Source organism: Salvelinus fontinalis, unplaced genomic scaffold (genome assembly GCF_029448725.1).
Source record: "Salvelinus fontinalis isolate EN_2023a unplaced genomic scaffold, ASM2944872v1 scaffold_0802, whole genome shotgun sequence".
In the NCBI taxonomy this organism is placed as follows: Eukaryota; Metazoa; Chordata; class Actinopteri; order Salmoniformes; family Salmonidae; genus Salvelinus; species Salvelinus fontinalis.
Genome location: NW_026601011.1, coordinates 54746 through 74066, shown reverse-complemented (window position 1 = coordinate 74066; position 19321 = coordinate 54746). Strand labels below are relative to the sequence as shown.

The 19321-nt window shown below is 41.9% G+C and overlaps 1 protein-coding gene across 1 annotated transcript; it reads left to right on the top strand.

The window, feature by feature from the left end:
* Nucleotides 1-4194: 4194 nt before the first annotated feature.
* Nucleotides 4195-18449, top strand: LOC129847367 (actin-related protein 2/3 complex subunit 2-B). The gene is made up of 10 exons (XM_055915138.1): nt 4195-4449; nt 5435-5469; nt 5586-5698; nt 8474-8519; nt 9423-9609; nt 11262-11355; nt 13116-13242; nt 13633-13733; nt 14200-14300; nt 18007-18449. The coding sequence occupies exons 1-10, from the start codon at nt 4376-4378 to the stop codon at nt 18026-18028; spliced, it is 900 nt and encodes a 299-aa protein (XP_055771113.1). The 5' UTR covers nt 4195-4375; the 3' UTR covers nt 18029-18449.
* The last annotated feature ends 872 nt before the right edge of the window (nt 18450-19321 follow it).

The window sequence follows — 19321 nt, the reverse complement described above, 5'->3', positions numbered from 1 at the left end:
CCTCAGTGTACATTGGCGCCGTGTTCAGAAATGCCTCCAAAATATCCAGAGAAATTGCAGAGAGCCAAATAACATAAATACTCATCATAAACTTTGATGAAAGACTTTACAGAAAAAGCAAACCATGCAGTAATCTGAGACGGCGCTCAGAAAGAATATAAAAAATTTCCGCCATGTTGGAGTCAACAGAAATCAGAAATTATATTATAAATATTCCCTTACTATTGATGACCTTCATCAGAATGCACTCCCAGGAATCCTAGTTCCACAATAACTGTTTGTTTTGTTCGATAATGTCCATTATTTATGTCCAAGTAGCTACTTTTGTTAGCGCGTTTAGTACACAAATCCAAACGCTCATGCAGGTCCAGCCGAACGTCAGACAAAAACTTCAAAAAGTTATATTACAGGTCGAAGAAACTTGTCAAACTAAGTATAGAATCAGTCTTTAGGATGTTGTTATCATAAATATTCAATAACGTTCCAACCGGAGAATTCCTTAGTCTGTAGAGAAGCAATGGAACGCAGGTCACTATCATGTGAAATGCGCATGACCAGGACCTGGCTCTCTGCCAGACCACTGACTCAAACAGCTCCCATCCGACTCCACATCACAGTAGAAGCCTCATTCAGGTTCTAAAGACTGTTGAGACTGTTGTCATCTAGTGGAAGCCGTAGGAGGTGCAAACAGATCCATATCCCACTGTGTATTCAATAGGGGCTGGGTTGAAAATCGACCAACCTCCGAAATCCCACTTCCTGTTTGGATTTCTTCTCAGGTTTTTGCCTGCCATATGAGTTCTGTTATACTCACAGACATCATTCAAACAGTTTTAGAAACGTCAGAGTGTTTTCTATCCAATACTAATAATAATATGCATATATTAGCAACTGGGACTGAGGAGCAGGCCGTTAACTCTGGGCACCTTTCATCCAAGCTACTCAATACTACCCCTGCAGCCATAAGAAGTTTAACTTGGCTTTCGAAGACTTTAGAAAAGCAGCGTATGATAGATATAGGTCTGTAACAGTTTGGGTCTAGAGTGTCTCCCTCTTTGAAGAGGGGGATGACCGCGGCAGCTTTCCAAACTTTAGGGATCTCGGACGATACAAAAGAGAGGTTTAACAGGCTAGTAATAGGGGTTGCAACAATTGCGGCGCACTGTACCATCAGAAGATCCTTGCCCATAAAATCATGTTTAACGCGGGGGTAGTATTGGCTACACATGCCTCCTCATTCTAGCTAGGCCATGCTGCTCGGATTGCTGTATTTTCAAATCAACCATATGAACACATGAAGTTGCATTAATTTGTATAAGCCTACATATAGCATGCATTAGTTTTAAATACTGTATACAGCACCAGTCAAAAGTTTGGACACATCTACTCATTCAAGGGTTTTTCTTTATTTTTTATATTTTCTACAATGTAGAATAATAGTGAAGACATCAAAACTATGAAATAACACATATGGAATCATGTAGTAACCATAAGTGTTAAACAAATCAAAATACATTTTATATTTGTAATGTCTGCTTCCAACTCACACCCTCAAACAAGTAGATCCCCTGAATGCAGCTCACTTTCCAGCTCACACTCCAGATCCCAATCACCTGAATTCTAATCACCTTTTCACACACCTGAATGTCATTATCACACACTATTTAGTTCAGTTTTTTGCACCCCATCACTGTGAGGTATTGTTTGTTTTGTGACACATGGCTTTCAGAGTGCGCTGTGGCCTGTGAGTTACGTCTCCTGTGTATGATAGTTTATGCCTATTCCCTGCCTGTACTTTATTGGATTTCCTGTTATCTACCTATTGCCTGATCTCCCGGACTACGTTACTAGCCTTTTCCCTGCCTGTACTGTTTCCCTTTTGGACCCCCCTGTGTATGACCTTCTGCCTACCCCTGGAAACAGCTACCTGCCTCCTCCTGTGGTATTTTGCAATAAACACCTTCTGCGCTTGAAACCATCTCACTGTCTCCCCTCGTGTTAATTACAATATTTTAGATTCTTCAACGTAGCCACCCTTTGCCTTGGTGACAGCTTTGCTCACTCTTGGCGTTCTCACAACCAACTTCATGAGGAATGCTTTTCCAACAGTCTTGAAGGAGTTCACACATATGCTGAGCACTTGTTGGCTGCTTTTCTATCATTCTCCGGTCCAACTCATCCAAACCATCTCAATTGGGTTGAGGTCGGGTGATTGTGGAGACCAGGTCTTCTTATACAGCACTCCATCACTCTCCTTCTTGGTCAAATAGCCCTTACACAGCCTGGAGGTGTGTTTTGGGTCATAGTCCTGTTGAAAAACAAATTATTGTCCCACAAACCAGATCGGATGGCATATCGCTGCAGAATGCTGTGGTAGCCATGCTGGTAAAGTGTGCCTTGAATTCTAAATAAATTGATGACAGTGTATTTGTATTTATTAAGAATCCCCATTAGTTCCTGCCAAGGCAGCAGCTACTTTTCCTGGGGTCCCACATGACATATAAAACAAAAGATAAAACAGTGAACTATGTTTGTACTGAATGAGCTAAAGATAAAACAGTACATCATATAACATCTCTACACCCCAACATATCCACAACACAAAATGTTCAATACCACCATACAGCAATATCACAATGCGTGGGTATGCATGTGTCTGTACCATTATGTGTGTCTTTTCACAGTCACCGTTGTTCCATAAGTATGCATTTCACTGTATCTGTTGTATTCGGTGCACGTGACAAATAAACTTTGATTTGATTTGAGGTGTATTTGTACCTGCTTTTTAAATCTGATTATACTGCTTGCATCAGTTACCTGATGTGGAATAGAGTTCCATGTAGTCATGACTCTATGTAGTACTGTGCGCCTCCCATAGCCTGTTCTGGACTTGGGGACTGTGAAGAGACCTCTAGTGGCATGTCTTGTGGGGTATGCATGGGTGTCCGAGCTGTGTGCTCATGTTTCTTGGCCCAAGCAAGTCTCTTCTAATTGGTGTCCTTTAGTAGTGGATTCTTTGCAGCAATTCGACCATGAAGGCCTGATTCATGCAGTCTCCTCTGAACAGTTGATGTTGAGATGTGTCTGTTACATGAACTCTGTGAAGCATTTATTTGGGCTGCAATCTGAGGTGCAGTTACTCCTAATGAACTTATCCTCTGCAGCAGAGGTAACTCTGGATCTTCCTTTCCTGTGGCGGCCCTCATGAGAGCTAGTTTCATCATAGCGCTTGATGGTTTTTGCAACTGCACTTGAAGAAATGTTCAAAGTTCTTGAAATGTTTTGCATTGACTGACCTTCATGTCTTAAAGTAATGATGGACTGTCGTTTTTCTTTGCTTATTTGAGCTGTTCTTGCCATAATATGGACTTTGTATTTTACCAAATAGGACTATCTTCTGTATACCACCCCTACCTTGTCACAACACAACTGATTGGCTCAAGCGCAGTAATTACACAAATTCATTGAAATACATTCCAGGTGACTACCTCATGAAGCTAGTTGAGATAATGCCGAGAGTGTGTAAAGCTGTCATCAAGGCAAAGGGTGGCTACTTTGAAGAATCTCAAATATAAAATATATTTTGATTTGTTTAACAGTTTTTTGGTTACTACATGATTCCATATGTGTTATTTAATAGTGTTGATGTCTTCACTATTATTCTACAATGAAGAAAATAGTAAATATAAAGAAAAATCCTTGAATGGGTAGGTGTTTCCAAACGTTTGACTGATACTGTATATATACAGTATATTTAATATATGCATTACATAGCCTACTACATTACAAACTTGTGGTTTGTCTATTACTAGGAGTACAAGGAACCGTGAACGATTTAAATGTGTTTTGTTATCTGACAAAAACACACAAGGAAGGTGCGCAGTTATTTAAGCAATAGGCCCGAGGAGGTGTGGTATATGGATGTTCTTATGCACGATGCAACGTGGAGTTTCTGGATACAGCCCTTAGCTGTGGTATATTGGCCATATACCACAAACCCCCGAGGTGCCTTATTGCTATTATAAACTGGTTACCAATGTCATTAGAGCATTAAAAATAAATGTTTTGTTATAATCGTTGTATACGGTCTGATATACCACGGCTTTCAGCCAAACAGCATTCAGGGCTCGAACCACCCAGTTTATAATAAAAATTGAAGCAATTAGTGTGCACATTTTATATCTAGACCAATATCAGCCACAATCTTACAGGCAGTGCTGTGAGCAACCTTGCTTTGGGGTCCGGAATGAAATAAGCGGAAGAGCCGACAGCGGTCTGTCAGGGAAGAAACATTTGCAGAATTTGACACAAAGAAGCCTAAGGATCTAAAACAAGTTTTCAATTTCGATATAAACGTATTTTCCAGTCCGCTGCAATGATTCTGCTAGAAATCAACAACCGGATTATAGAAGAGACGCTGACGTTGAAATTTGACGGCGCATCCAATGGGTGAGAAATCATTGTTCCAGACTAGCTTGCTAGCTTCCGAATAGCTAACAGTAGCCGTATCTTAATGTCTGGCCAGTATTATTTGGTCGACAATGAATGATGGATGGAAAATGTGCGGCTAGTGGAATTGACAGAACAGGGACTATAGATTTGACACGTACAGTAATATTCTGATTTAACTGAATAAAGTGGCACGCGCCTCTACATCTCTTACCCGGAACACTGGGGTGTGTCTGTCACTGGTTAGCTTTGGCTAGCTAGACTAGCTGGGCAGGGGAAGCCTATCTGATAACTGTCTAGCCCCAATAAGGGGGTAACGCTAAGCGAACTCTAGCTTACGTGTGCTTGTCGGCATCCCCTCATTTATTGTCCCAATGAACTGACAATTTTTCAATTATGATGATGGTGGCTTTCACATAAAATATGTCCAGCCGTGTTTGTTAGCTAGCTAACTATACCTATCACTGGCTGCTATGCTAATCAACGCAATACAAGGGAATCTGCTTTTCTAGTTCATGGTATAGTAGCTAACTAGTTTGCTTTGAATTGAGAAAGAGAACGTATCGTTATGGGTTAACCTTGTATTAGCTAGAGTCGTTCAATTTCAGGAAATGAATAGAGAATAATCAGACTAGATAGCTGCTAGCACTATATAAGCCATCGCATTGTTGGCCTCTTCCGCATTCCAGCATCCCCAAGTTGGGTCTTGTCAGTGCAACTCTCTGGGGAGAGGAACTACACTTATAGACAACTTCTAAACCTCAAGGAGTGGTTTCTTGAAATATAATTGCAAGTTGCACGAAAAACAAAATGGTTTTACACGAATATGCCAACATGGTAACTGCTACTGCAGAATAGTATTATACTGGCAGCAAATTAAGCGTTGTCTATAGTTAAGCCTACTCAACAAAACATGTCTGAATTTGTTATATTATCATGCATTCAGTTTCATACATATTTGACATATAATCCTCTCTATTTGTAGGACAAAACCAGAGGCAGTGGAGGTGACATTTGCAGGTGAGTTAAGGACTAGTGGTTAATGTTTCCACGCAGTACCATGCAGTTTTAACTTCAGGAGTGAGTTGTCCAGGTGGGTGCTTGTTTGTAACTGATGGCTTTTCTCTGAACTGTAGATTTCGATGGTGTCCTCTACCACATCTCCAACCCCGATGGGGACAAGACCAAGCTGATGGTCAGCATCTCCCTCAAGTTCTACAAGGAGCTGCAGGAGCACGGAGCTGATGAGGTGACACACACACACCAGCATCTGTACCTCCCTTGCCCTTCATTCAATCTACAGAAATGTCCCGTGTAGCTCAGTTGGTAGAGCATGGCGCTTGCAACGCCAGGGTTGTGGGTTCGATTCCCACGGGGGACCAGTATATGTGACCGACCGGCTCGATTTGGTCTTATGTAGCAAAATTAGAAATTGTGTTTTTTACATTGGATCAAGGTAGAGACTCAGCGCTAGAAAATTGTATATCATACACTACAGATGAGGAACATTGGGAAAGTAATTCTGCTTTGAAAGTTGATAAACATGTAACCTCACTTTTGAGGAAATGGCCCTTGAATTTTTTGGTACCTACTGGAGAGCTCTTCTTTATCTACACCCATTCAGCATCATTCGCACCTTTTTAAGCTTTAGCCCCACCCATCTATTTAATGATTCACATGTGAGGCTATGTACTAAATAACCAAAGATTTAACTTTTGGACTCCCCCTGCATATTTGCAATCAAATGCCCAAAGTTTTTCCTTAGCTATCAGACTCTAATTCCACTGATTTCACAACTCAGTTCTCCAGAAAGGAGAGCAACACTTATGCAGTTCTACTACCTGATAGCTTTTCTTTTTTTTATCAGCATTAAAAAGGATTACCTACACATACTCACACGCTCATATTATAGACAGAAGCGTACTATATGGCAGACCAATCCGAACTCGTCTCGCAGCATGTCCAGCCCACTCATTTTCTCAGGCAATCATTGCTAGCAGGAAGGATGCTGTATCTTTCCATGACTAAATCGACTAGGCTCGTAATTTAACAACTTTATTTGTTTTTACATATGACATACAAGTTTGTTATTAAGGCATTCTTCCAGAATGCATTTCTTGCAAAAAAATACATTTTGATTTATAAAAAATAAATAAAAAAAGGTTTACGTTCAAATGGCGGTCCTGTGAAGTAGTGACGTGCGACATACAGTGTCCTGAAACGAGTCACATATATATATATTTTTTTTTGAGCAGTGTATATATATATATATATATATATATATATATATATATATATATATATATATATATATATATATATATATATATATATATATATATATTTTTTTTTTTTTAAGGATAAATGTATGCATTCACTACTGTAAGTTGCTCTGTATAAGAGCGTCTGCTAAATTACAAAAATGTAATGCTTGAAAACTGTCACACCCTGGCCTTATCTTTGTTTTCTTTATTATTTTAGTTAGGTCAGGGTGTGACATGGGGGATGTATGTGTTTTGTATTGTCTAGGGTTTTTTGTATGTTTATGGGGCAGTGTTCAGTCTAGGTGTTTGTATGTCTATGGTTGCCTAGATTGGTTCTCAATTAGAGACAGCTGTCTATAGTTCTCTCTGATTGGGAGCCATATTTAGGCAGCCATAGTCATTAGGTAGTTTGTGGGTGATTGTCTATGTCTTTACGTTAGCTGCTTGTGTCTGCACTTCCGTTTTGTAGCTTCACGGTCGTTTGTTGTTTTTGTATAGTTTGTTCCTGTTCGTTGCGTTCTTTGTTTTTATAGGTTCACATGTTCAGGACTGTAGCGTCGTTGGTTTCGTTTTGTTTATTGTTTTTGTTCGTGTCAAAGAAGTATTCAAATAAATATGGATACATACCATGCTGCATATTGGTCTGATCCTTGCTCCTCCTCAGACGAGGAGGATTACGACGATCGTGACAAAAACGAACCCATGGCACTCATCATAGCTTCAATTGTAGTTTAAAATGTGCGTCAGAGTAGATGTTTCATTTTATGTGAAAAAGGAGAAATGTCTGTAAAGCAGGATGTCAGGGCTTTGTACATCTTCACCATGTATGGAAGAAAGCAGCAGCAGTGGTTTCTTATAGAAACAGGAAGTGGTTTCTGACTCACCCTATACGGAGGAAGTGCTGACTGAGACAGCTAAATGTAGCCTAATGAACACCATGACTGCTTTTCCTGTAGTCTTCCACTCCTTGTTTTCTTACTCTCTGCGAGCACTACTGGATCAAAGGACTGGATAGGTTTTAACAGTATTGCTTTTACCTGTCGAGCACTTTAAGATCATGTGGAAAGGAACACCTATATCACTTGCTGCACAGTGGTGTGTTTTTAAAGAACCAGATCATGTCCCAGTCCTGTCACCTGACCATAGAACATGAATGTCTGCCTTCATTGCCTTGTTTCCTACTTCCAGCTCCGTTCTTCATTGTAGTGGTTTAGAAAGCTAGTTTAACTACTGCAAAAACAAAGTGGCCTTGTGAGAACATGCTCAGCTAATCAAGCCTTGTCCTTTTCAGTCACTCAATGTTGGTACACATTGTCACTTTTCTTCACTAACCCACAACAAAACACATTTTCGTGTAGAAATGTTCCACTTTACATGTTACATAATAGATTTACACAATACATAAATACTGTGTCACAATGGTGCAGTTTTACTGTAAAGGAAACTGAGTTGCAGTACAGCTTATTATAATAGAAGTTATGTAATCTCCTCTGTTTTGACATTTGTATGCTGGATTTGCATATTATTGCCTTTTTTGTTCAGAACATGGGCTACATTCCAGTGATTCCACGTTGACAGGTAACCGCTGTTTTAGGGGAAGGCTTATGATCTCCCCTTACCATTATCTACACTGAGACATCCACCCCTACCAGTCCACTCTAGCTCTCTGATGTTGCATAGCTGGTGTTGGACTCTGTCGGTGCCTTTTGTGATCTCTGTTACTGTCCCTAATAACACACCAAATCCCTCCCTCCTTTCAGCTGCTGAAGCGGGTCTATGGGAACTTCCTGGTTTCACCCGAAGCGTGTAAGTATTATGTAACTACGGTCCACTCCCTATGTAAGTTACCACTGTCACCATATAAATGACTCCAACTGCTCAGAGAATTATCTACAGCGCGTCATATAGCCAATCCCTTATGGAGGTCCAACACCCAGACTTATATTACTACCACTGACTTCGCTGATAGTGCATCTCAGTCATAGTTAGCTACTTCATTTAGGAAAAATGTACTATGTGGTTGTCCATCACTATAAATGACTCAAATGTAAAAAATAAACAACTGCTTCTTGTTTTCCTGCTTTAGTTTTGCCCACAGCCTGAAGTTTAGACACATTCAATTAAAATAACACCATGCACCCACATCCTCCTCCATGATTGAAACTATATGTAACCGATATGAAATTGTTAGCGGTGGTGCGCGCTAATAGCGTTTCAATCGGTGACGTCACTCGCTTTGAGACCTTGAAGTAGTGGTTCCCCTTGCTCTGCAAGGGCCACGGCTTTTGTGGAGCGATGGGTAACGATGCTTCGTGGGTAACTGTTGTTGATGTGTGCAGAGGGTCCCTGGTTCACCCCCGGGTCGGGGCGAGGGGACGGACTAAAGTTATACTGTTACATATAGATAGTGTTTACTGGGTGATACGCTGTCTTTGGTTGGCACCAGGGCTAACACTTTGCATTTAGGCCAACACGTTCATTTTTTTTGCTTAATAGTTTACTTTGTTGGAAAGTCAATGCAGAGTTTGGGTTTTATTAGTATTTATTGTAATTTACTATAGGCCGGTTTTGACCCCCATTCCCTTCAGAGATTGACACACGATCGACACCATGTCGTAGTTAGTATACCTCTTACTAAGAAGTTTTCTAGCGATTTTAATAATTATATCGAACAATAGCTGATCTTGTCTGTGATTGGCTGTCTCCTAGGCTACAATGTGTCCCTGATCTTTGACCTGGATGCGGTCCCGGCCAACAAGGAGGAAGTGATCCACCAGGCGGGCATGCTGAAGAGGAACTGCTTCGCCTCTGTGTTTGAGAAGTACTTCAAGTTCCAGGAGGAGGGCAAGGAGGGAGAGACGAGGGCCGTGGTCCACTACAGAGACGACGAGTCCATGTAGGTGGCCGCTGCACTGCCTGGATGAAAATGTATAGAAGTAACATAGACAAAAGCAAGGATGCTATTTGTTGTTGACCACTAAAAGTCTGAGGCTTTGGGTGGGGGGGGGTTCTACTAAAACATATGGAATTGTTTTAAGGTGGTAATGACATGGATCATTTAGCTATTTGATTTGGAATTTTAGGACCCCTGTAGGTATCAAAATAATTACTTGTTGAAATATAAAATTTTGCCTTTACTGCTATAGCCCATAAAAACACATTGAATAACACATTCATAAATGGCAAAACAGTCTAAAATAAATCATAAGGAATAAAGTTTTAAAAACACCTACTCATTCAAGGGTTTTTCTCTATTTTTACTATATTCTACATTGTAGAATAATAGTGAAGACATCAAAACAATGGAAAAGCACCTATGGAATCGTGTAGTAACCAAAAAAGTGTTAAACAAATGTTATATTTGAGATTCTTCAAATAGCCACCCTTTGCCTTGATGACAGCTCTGCACACTTGGCATTCTGTGAACCAGCTTCATGAGGTAGTCACCTGGAATCCATTTCAATTAACAGGTGTACCTTAAGTTAATTTGTGGAATTTCATTCCATAATGCATTTGAGCCAATCAGTTGTGTTGTAACAAGGTAGTGGGTGGGGTGGATATACCAAAGATGTACATATTTGGCAAGAACAGCTCAAATAAGCAAAGAGAAATGGCAGTCCATCATTACTTTAAGACATGAAGGTCAGTCTATTGCTCGTGTTTCTTGGCCCAAGCAAGTCTCTTCTTATTGGTGTCCTTTAGTTGGTTTCTTTACAGCAATTCAACCACGAAGGCCTGATTTCACGCAGTCTCCTATGAACAGTTGACGTTGAAATGTGTCTCTTACTTGAACGCCGACGCATTTATTTTGGCTGCAATCTGAGGCTGGTAACTCTAATGAACTTATCCTCTGCAGCAGAGGTAACTCTGGGTCTTCCTTTCCTGTGGTGGTCTTCATGAGAGCCAGTTTCATCATAGCGCTTGATAGTTTTGCGACTGCACTTGAAGAAACGTTCAAAGTTTTTAAATGTCTGTATTGACTGACTTTCATGTCTTTAAGAAATTATGGACTGTCATTTCTCTTTGCTTATTTGAGCTGTTCTTGCCATAATATGGACTTGGTCTTTTACCAAATAGGGCTATCTTCTGTATACCACCCCTACCATGTCACAACACAACCGATTGGCTCAAAAGCATTAAGAAAGAAAGAAATTCCACAAAGGAACTTTTAACGAGGCACACCTGTTAATTGAAATGCATTCCAGGTGACTACCTAATGAAGCTGGTTGAGAGAATGCCAAGCCTGTGCAAGCTGTCAAGGCAAAGTGTGGCTACTTTGAAGAATCTCCAATATAAAATATATTTTGATTTGTTTAACTTTTTTTGCTTACTACATGATTCCATATGTGTTATTTAATATTTTTGATGTCTTCACTATTATTCTACAATGTAAAAGTAAAAATAAAAACCCTTGAATGATTAGGTGTCTAAACCTTTGACTGGTACTGTATATATTTTTAAATCCAAGAAACCTTTTTTTTTACTGCCAGTATTCCATGTCACCGAGGTGACTACTGGCTGTTGACATGTTTCTGTGTTTGTCCTCAGGTATCTGGAGGCCAAGAAGGACAGAGTGACGGTGGTGTTCAGCACAGTGTTCAAAGACGACGATGATGTCATCCTTGGGAAAGTGTTCATGCAGGTAAAACAATATTTCTCTCTCAAGTAGTAATGCACCGATATAACATTTTTGACCGATATCCAATATTTTCCTTGCCAAGAAAACCCGATACAGATATTTAACATTTTAGTGGCCTTTTAAGCATTCTAGTACAGTTAACTATTTAACACACACATGGATGCAGCGGTCTAAGGCAATGTATCTCAGTGCAGGAGGCGTCACTACAGTCCTTGGTTCGAATCCAGGCTGTATCACATCTGGCCGTTATGGGAGTCCCATAGAGCGCCGTACAATTGGCCCAGCGTCGTCCGAGTTTGGCCGTCATTGTAAATAACAATTTGTTCTTAACTGACTTGCCTAGTTAAATAAAGGTCACCACACTGACCAAAAAAAAGGTATTTTGTTGGCATGTACTTATGTCCCCATTACCAGTGACACAATCAACTCATTTATTTCACTTACTTGCTGTGCTGTTTCGTTGTTCAGTCGTTTCAGTCTCAACCAGGATTTCATCATACATGTCAAGCGGTGAAGTTTCAGCTCTGTCTGTCCGTGGCCTCTCTTCCTCGGTGCGCACTGTATCTGTTTCCATCTTGTCCAGCTGTGTATAACATTTCACGTAAACCCTGTCTCTTGTCTGCATCGAGGTAGCGGTCCTTGTACATAGCATCGAGCATTGTGGCGACACAGTAAAGAGAATGTCACCGGCTCGCTCGTTCACAGCCTGTGGGCAGTTTTGTTGAGCAGGCGTTTCAATGCCATGACAGAGGGCATCCCGGCTGTAGTTGATCAGCTTATTTCTCCAGTCAGTAGTTTTGAATGGCGCTAGCTAGTGTGTTCATGTTTCCATGTTTCAAACATGTTCTCAAATGCCATTGAAACGGCAGCAGCGGTATGACAACCAGCACATTCATGAGGATGAAATACGACTTTCCTCAGTACGGAATCCTCGTCGACCCACTGTGCTGTCAGACTCTGCATGCTCATGGGGCTGATATCGCTGGTCCAAATGTGTGTCGTGAAGCTAATAGCTGTGACGCTATTACTGTGTAACTCCGGTAGGGCAACATCTGGAAAAATCGGCGAAAGCCAACATCACCCACGACAGAGAACGGTTGTCAAGGACAACAAATGTTATTATCTTGGCGTTAATGGATTTGGCCTTTGAGTTGTCTCGCTGAAATGTTCTTACTCTTTCAAATGACTGCTCTATCCACACAGCAGACATTGTGGGCTAAGTTTGGAATGCTGTGTAGCGCAAAATTTTACGTGGCGTCATTACATCATGTACCTACGTTATAGGTATGCACGTCAGCTTTGACATCGGTATTGCACATCGGTATTGCACATCGGCATTAAACTAGAAATATCGGGTCGATGTTGGCATTTTTAGATAATATCGTCCGATTCCGATATGTTCACTGATATATCGTGCATCCCTACTCAAGTTTTCATTACCCTTAACAGGAACCGCCTCTCACATGTTTAAAATGAGCTTGGCAGCACTATGTACGGTACAAGATGATGTAATTACAATACAGGATGTAGTTGTCCATGTGGTTGTGAAAAGGAGAAAGGGTGCCTAAGTATCTTTGCACTGTTGCCTAAAGGTAGTTCACTACAGTAATGAAGAAACCCCATCACCTCCATGTCTGTGCAAATGATTTATGAAATATCTCATTTGCTCTCTATCAGGTATTTGTCATGGACAACCTTAGTGTGTGTGTCGCTCTCTGTATGTGTCTCACTGTCTGTCTGTGTTGCTCTCTCTCTGTGTGTAGGAGTTTAAGGAGGGTCGGCGAGCCAGTCACACTGCCCCCCAGGTTCTGTTCAGCCACCGGGAGCCGCCCCTGGAGCTGAAGGACACTGACGCCGCCGTTGGAGACAACATCGGCTACATCACCTTCGGTCTGTACCAACCATTCCCAGCTTTTCCAGAATTCCTGGTTGGAGGATTCTGGATTTTCTGCTTATTCCATTCTGATTCCTGGAAACTTCTAAATGGGATTTTGGGCCTTCCTGGGAATTACATGGGTGCACTGTACAATATAGTGCTTAGAGCTGAATTGTGTAACCGTTAAATATATATTTTTTAACTTAAACTAGACATGCAATTAATTAGTCAGTTTTCCAACGCTAGTGACATGATAGAAAGTAGTCAGTTTTCCAACGCTAGTGACATGATAGAAAGTAGTCCGTGGATGATCATAAACAAACATTAGCTTGAATATCAGGTCAGTCATCAGCCTAATTCCAATGTCTTTGTGTTAATGTGTGTTATTTCTCCTGTCCTCTCAGTCCTGTTCCCACGTCACACCAATGCCAACGCCAGAGACAACACCATCAACCTCATCCACACCTTCAGGGACTACCTGCACTACCACATAAAGTGCTCCAAGGTGACTTCCCTAACTAGTATACTAACTAGAACCCTATTAGTCCCAGCTTCTGCTCTGCCCTAACTAGGACACTACTATACCTGCACTACCCAATATAGTGCTCCAAGATGAGCACTGACTATTGCCCTTACTAGGGCCCTACCATACCTGCACTAACATGTAAAGGAACAGTTTTCTGGACATAGATTAAGCAAGGGTTGAGGGAATAACTTTACCTGCCCTAACTAGGGCCCTGCTTTGCCTGCCCTACTTTACCGGCACTAGCATGGTAAAACCCTGCAATCTGTGATCATAAAGGTATCTGATGGGCTTTCCATCGTAAAAGGTTACGGCCGTGTAAATATGTGCTTTTCAGATTCCTGCTTGGTATGAGTTGAGGTCAGTTAGTGTGTTTGTGTCAGTGAGCTGTTGGTCCAGTAGGTGTGTATTAAGGTATGTCTCTGTCACCCCCCACCCCCACTTCCAGGCCTACATCCACACACGTATGAGGGCAAAGACTTCTGACTTCCTCAAGGTGTTGAACAGGGCTCGACCCGACGCTGAGAAGAAGGAGATGAAGACCATGTCGTAAGTTACTGCTGCTGCTCACTCCAGTGTTGGAATACTGATCTAGGATCAGTTTAGCCTTTTAGCTCACTATGGATAGTATTACATGTTTATGTGGGAGGGTATCCTAGATCAGCACACCTACTCTCAGATGCTTTTAGAATATGGTCCCATACCTAGACTGTGCTTGATTGAGCTTGCCTGGAACTAATGGAATAGTCCCAAAAGTGCAAGCCCCGCCCACCTGGCACTCCAGCCATTGCTCGAACAAAACGCTCAAAGTATTTGAAAAAATCAACGTACTATTTGTATCCAGGTCTGGCTTATTCCACTGTCAGCCATTGGGTTCACTGGGATGTGGGTGACCTAACGTTGACTCTAGCTAGCAGCGCTGCCAGTAGGACACTTCTGTCCTTAAAAACAAGTCATATGGGAAATTCACCCTGCTGGAGCTGTGTGGCTGTGAGTGCAGCCTGTTCTCAAAGAGATCAGTTAATCTGTTATCATTTATTGAAGCACACTGGCTACTTTCACCATGTCCCCAGATCTTATTGTCCCTGATAATGCTTTATTTTATTTTGTGTGAAATGTTTTCACATCCCTCGCCCACCTCGACATTCCTTTCTTAATTAAATACCAACACCGAACACACACGCATCGGCGCCTGTGTGGTGAACAGCAGTCAGATGGGGAGAGAGAGCCAGGGTGGAAGTGTGTACTCTCTCTACATCTCTGGTACCAAGTTGCAGCCTTCGCCCCAAACCACAGCTGATAAATGAATGGATTGAAGAGTCCTTAGAAGCTGATAAAAGAATAGATTCCTTAGAACCCTCCTGTAATGTTCTTGTGTCTGTAGGCTACTGTGTTTGTGAGGGCGGTCTTGTTTCAACAGTTGTGTGTTTGTTAGTTCATTGTGTGTGTACTATTAGAACTGCTTTGACACTAGCAGCGCTGTTTGAAGTGGGCTCAGGCGGAATTTTTACAAGCTGCCCCCACTCACTCTCACACTCAGTTTGGTCCCTATTTCTGTGTGGGATCTGTGGATCTGACCAGCACTCCCCCTCTCTGTCTGAAACAGAAGAGCCCTGGTCTAAATATGAATATTTAACTGTGACTGGGGAATTGTATGGCAGTGTTCCTCAGGGAGCTCTGGGTGGAAGGAAGCAGAGGTGAACTCTTGTTTCACTATCTGGGATTTAGTCAGCCGTAGTTGAAATAGTTGGGTCAACATTTAGTTGGAAGGTGTGGTGTCTGTATTTTTTTTACTCCTGCACGAAGGCCATATGTGCTGACCTTTTGTGTGTTGACCAAGAGTCGTCTGTTCTTTCGACCAATCTATTGGTCAACATTTTTAAACATATTTTTCCATATAGACGCATCGAATGTATTTTAATCAAATCAACTATATATACTGAGCTTGTCTGATGCTTTAAGCGAACTGTTTGATTAAATAATTAAGACAAATGACTAGAGGGAGTCCGACCGCATTTGATTTGATTGTGCCGGGTTTAGACTTGCTGTGTTAAAAAGAAAATACATTGAGCGACTGTGATGAACATCCTTTGTCTCTCTCTCTCTCCTCTCTACTGCAGCGACCACCACACATCAACAGTGTGTATGTTGCTTATTCCCTCAAACCTTGCTCTCTTTACGTGACACATGTATGCTTCGCATGCACGTGACCAATAGGGCCTGACCTATAGCATATCATAATCACATCAATAAATTGGTTCTAACATACTCTGAACACCATAACACACGTGACAGCAAAATGGATGCAGAGGACATGACAAACTCGAAACGGGAATGTTTACTGGTTGCGCAGGAGGTAAAAGGGAAGTTGGATGTCTGGAATAAATTTGACTAGTTGTAGTAAATACTGGAGATCAATAAAAAATGTATGGAGCGCTGGGATGGTAGTTCTCCAGAAACAGGGTTATAGTGAACCTATAGGATGGTAGTTCTCCAGAAACAGGGTTGGAGTGAACCTATAGGATGGTAGTTCTCCAGAAACAGGGTTGGAGTGAACCTATAGGATGGTAGTTCTCCAGGAACAGGGTTGGAGAGAGGACCTATAGGATGATAGTTCTCCAGGAACAGGGTTGGAGAGAGGACCTATAGGATGATAGTTCTCCAGGAACAGGGTTGGAGAGAGGACCTATAGGATGATAGTTCTCAAGGAACAGGGTTGGAGAGAGAACCTATAGGATGATAGTTCTCCAGGAACAGGGTTGGAGAGAGGACCTATAGGATGATAGTTCTCCGGGAACAGGGTTGGAGAGATGACCTATAGGATGATAGTTCTCCAGGAACAGGGTGTAGTCTCACCCATTCATTTCTAATGACTGGTCATTTTTGACTGGGAAACACCATAGGTGTACAAAGCTAAATTAAACACCCAAAATGCTATGAAAATCATCAACAAGTATTTTGTGTGTTCAGATGCCCTGTGTGGACAAAGTCATGGAACCTTATGAGTATCAGGTTAAATGAACAACATTTTTCAGAGAGAATTTGTAAATCGGTCCAATTCGAGCAGGAGGGTTAATAAGAAAGAAAGAAATTCAACAAATGAACTTTTAACAAGGCACACCTATTAATTGAAAATCATTCCAGGTGACTACCTCATGAAGCTGGTTGAGAGAATGCCAAGCGTGTGCAAAGCTGTCATCAAGGCAAATGGTGGCTCCTTTGAAGAATCTCCAATATAAAATATCTTGATATTTTAATACTTTTTTTTCTTTTTGGTTACTACATGATTCCATATGTGTTATTTCATAGTTTTGATGTCTTCACTATTATTCTACAATGTAGAAAATAGTACAATTTATTAAAAAACTGGAATGAGTAGGTGTCCCAACTTTTGACTGGTACTGTATATATGTTTTTTCTTTATTTTACCCCCCTTTTCTCACCAACGGGCTCGGGAGAGGCGTAGGCCGAGTCATGCGTCCTCCGAAACATGACCCGCCAAACCGCGCTTCTTAACACCTGCCCGCTTTACCCGGAAGCCAGCTGCACCAATGTGTTGGAGGAAACACTGTTTAACTGACAGTCAGCCTGCAGGTGCCCGGGCCGCCACAAGGAGTCGCTATAGAGCGCAATGAGCCAAGTAAAGCTCCCCCGGCCAAACCCTCCCCTTACCCAGCCAGCACTGCGCCAATTGTGTGCCGCCCTTTGGGACTCCAAGTCACGGCCGGTTGTAACACAGCCTGGGATCGAACCTGGGTCTGTAGTGACGCTTCTAAAAATGCGATGCAGTGCCTTAGACCACTGCGCCACTCGGAAGGCCCCATGTATTTCATTTTCAATAAATTTGCAAACATTTGTAAAATAAGCATGCTTTTACTTTGACATTATGGGGTCTTGTGTGTAGATGGGGGGGGGGGAGGGTATATTTTGAATTCAGGCTGTAACACAACAAATGTGGAATAAGTTGAGGGGTATAGATACTTTCTGAAGGCACTGTATCTGCATTCAGCTGTCAACTATATCTTTCAACTGCAACATTTCAACAACTTTGTCACCTAGTCAGCGCCAGCGAGGAGCCTACCTTGGACCTTGTGGCGAGAGGGTTTTCCTTTAAAACATTGACGGAATAACACCTAGAAGCAGTAATGCCAAGCCCTCTGTAGAATAGGCTTTAGAGCGAGCTGCCAATAAAGTGTCTGTGTGGCAAGACTCTTTCATTGATTTCTGGCTAATTGTTTTTTATGTCTGTTTTCAGGGGCAAGACGTTCTCCCGCTGAGGCTGGTCCACACGTGCACTCTGACCCCTGGACATGCCCAATCGTGCCACACTGAGACTCGACTCCACATTGGACAGGATCACAGGCCCCTAAAGCCCCGCCCAGCGCGTGTCCATCCTGTGTCTTTTTTAAATAAAGTTGTCTCTTAGTAGAAATCGAGGCTTAAAAAAATAAAAAGGGCATTCCTTGCTTTGCATAGTTAAAAGATAATTATTAGTCCTATATAAATATATATATAAAAAAAATATGATGTTTTGATACGATATCTTTTACTCCATTTGGTACTGTTACCTTGCTCCCTCCCTCCCTCCCTGGTGGTGTCCATAACGTCAGAACCCCTCTTTCTCCTTCCTCCTCTCTATGCTTCCATGTTGTCTGTACCATTGTCATTGGAAAAATAAACCAGTCTTATAAAACATTATTTTCTGTGTTGTGGTTTCACAGACCTTAATCTCACATTAACATTACTTCATTTGTCCAATTGTACAGGTACAAGGTCCAACGGAAATGTGACTTGCACTTTATCCCAACTCCTCTGAAAGACAAAAAGGTACACATACAGGTTGGAGAAGGGGGCTGCCATACTACGGCGCAATTGTGGGGGTTAAGTGCCTTGTTCAAGGGCGCAACGGCAGGCGATGGCATCTAGGATGTGATACCTGCAACCCTCCCGTTGCCAGCTAACTTCCTGCATGATTTTCCCCTTAAGACCCGGGATTTGACCTGGCAAACCTCCGGTTGCTGGCTTCTCTAACCGCTAGGCTACCTGTCGATACCTGCCATGTCCTAGTCACAATTCTTTACAACTTCATTACTTGTTTGACAAATTCATCTCACGTCATCAACCAAAGTTGTTTTGTTTCTTTTTTGCCGTTTCATCTAGATACCATTCCTTAGAACTCCAGACCTCGTTTCCTTAGATCATTGTCAGCCATGAGTTTATTTTCCATCGGTAGCTGTGTCTCCTTTGACAACACATTATCTTGAGATAACAAAAACATGTAATTTTACCTTTTGCTAGGGAACATGACAATGGAGATTTGAGAGTTCAGTCAAGGGTAAAGTACCAGTCGTTACAAGTTGGCACCACTGAGTGATTGGGGGATGATGGACACATTGTCAACATCCTTTCTCAGGAATGTTATGTATAGCTGTCAAACTGGTGTGGAGTAATACCGAGGAGAGTATGTGGAGAGGCCTGCCTACTTTATTTTATCATAGGTACAGTACAGCAGAAACGGTAGTGTCACGATCGTCTCGCTGAGAGAGAGTGGACCAAGGCGCAGCGTGTGA

Bases quoted from the DNA above. Each gene is read 5' to 3' on its own strand.
- LOC129847367 (XM_055915138.1), top strand. From the start codon at position 4,376: ATGATTCTGCTAGAAATCAACAACCGGATTATAGAAGAGACGCTGACG. The intron at 5,699-8,473 runs GTGACACACACA...CCCTCCTTTCAG, and splicing joins AGGAGCACGGAGCTGATGAG to CTGCTGAAGCGGGTCTATGG. The intron at 9,610-11,261 runs GTAGGTGGCCGC...GTTTGTCCTCAG, and splicing joins TACAGAGACGACGAGTCCAT to GTATCTGGAGGCCAAGAAGG.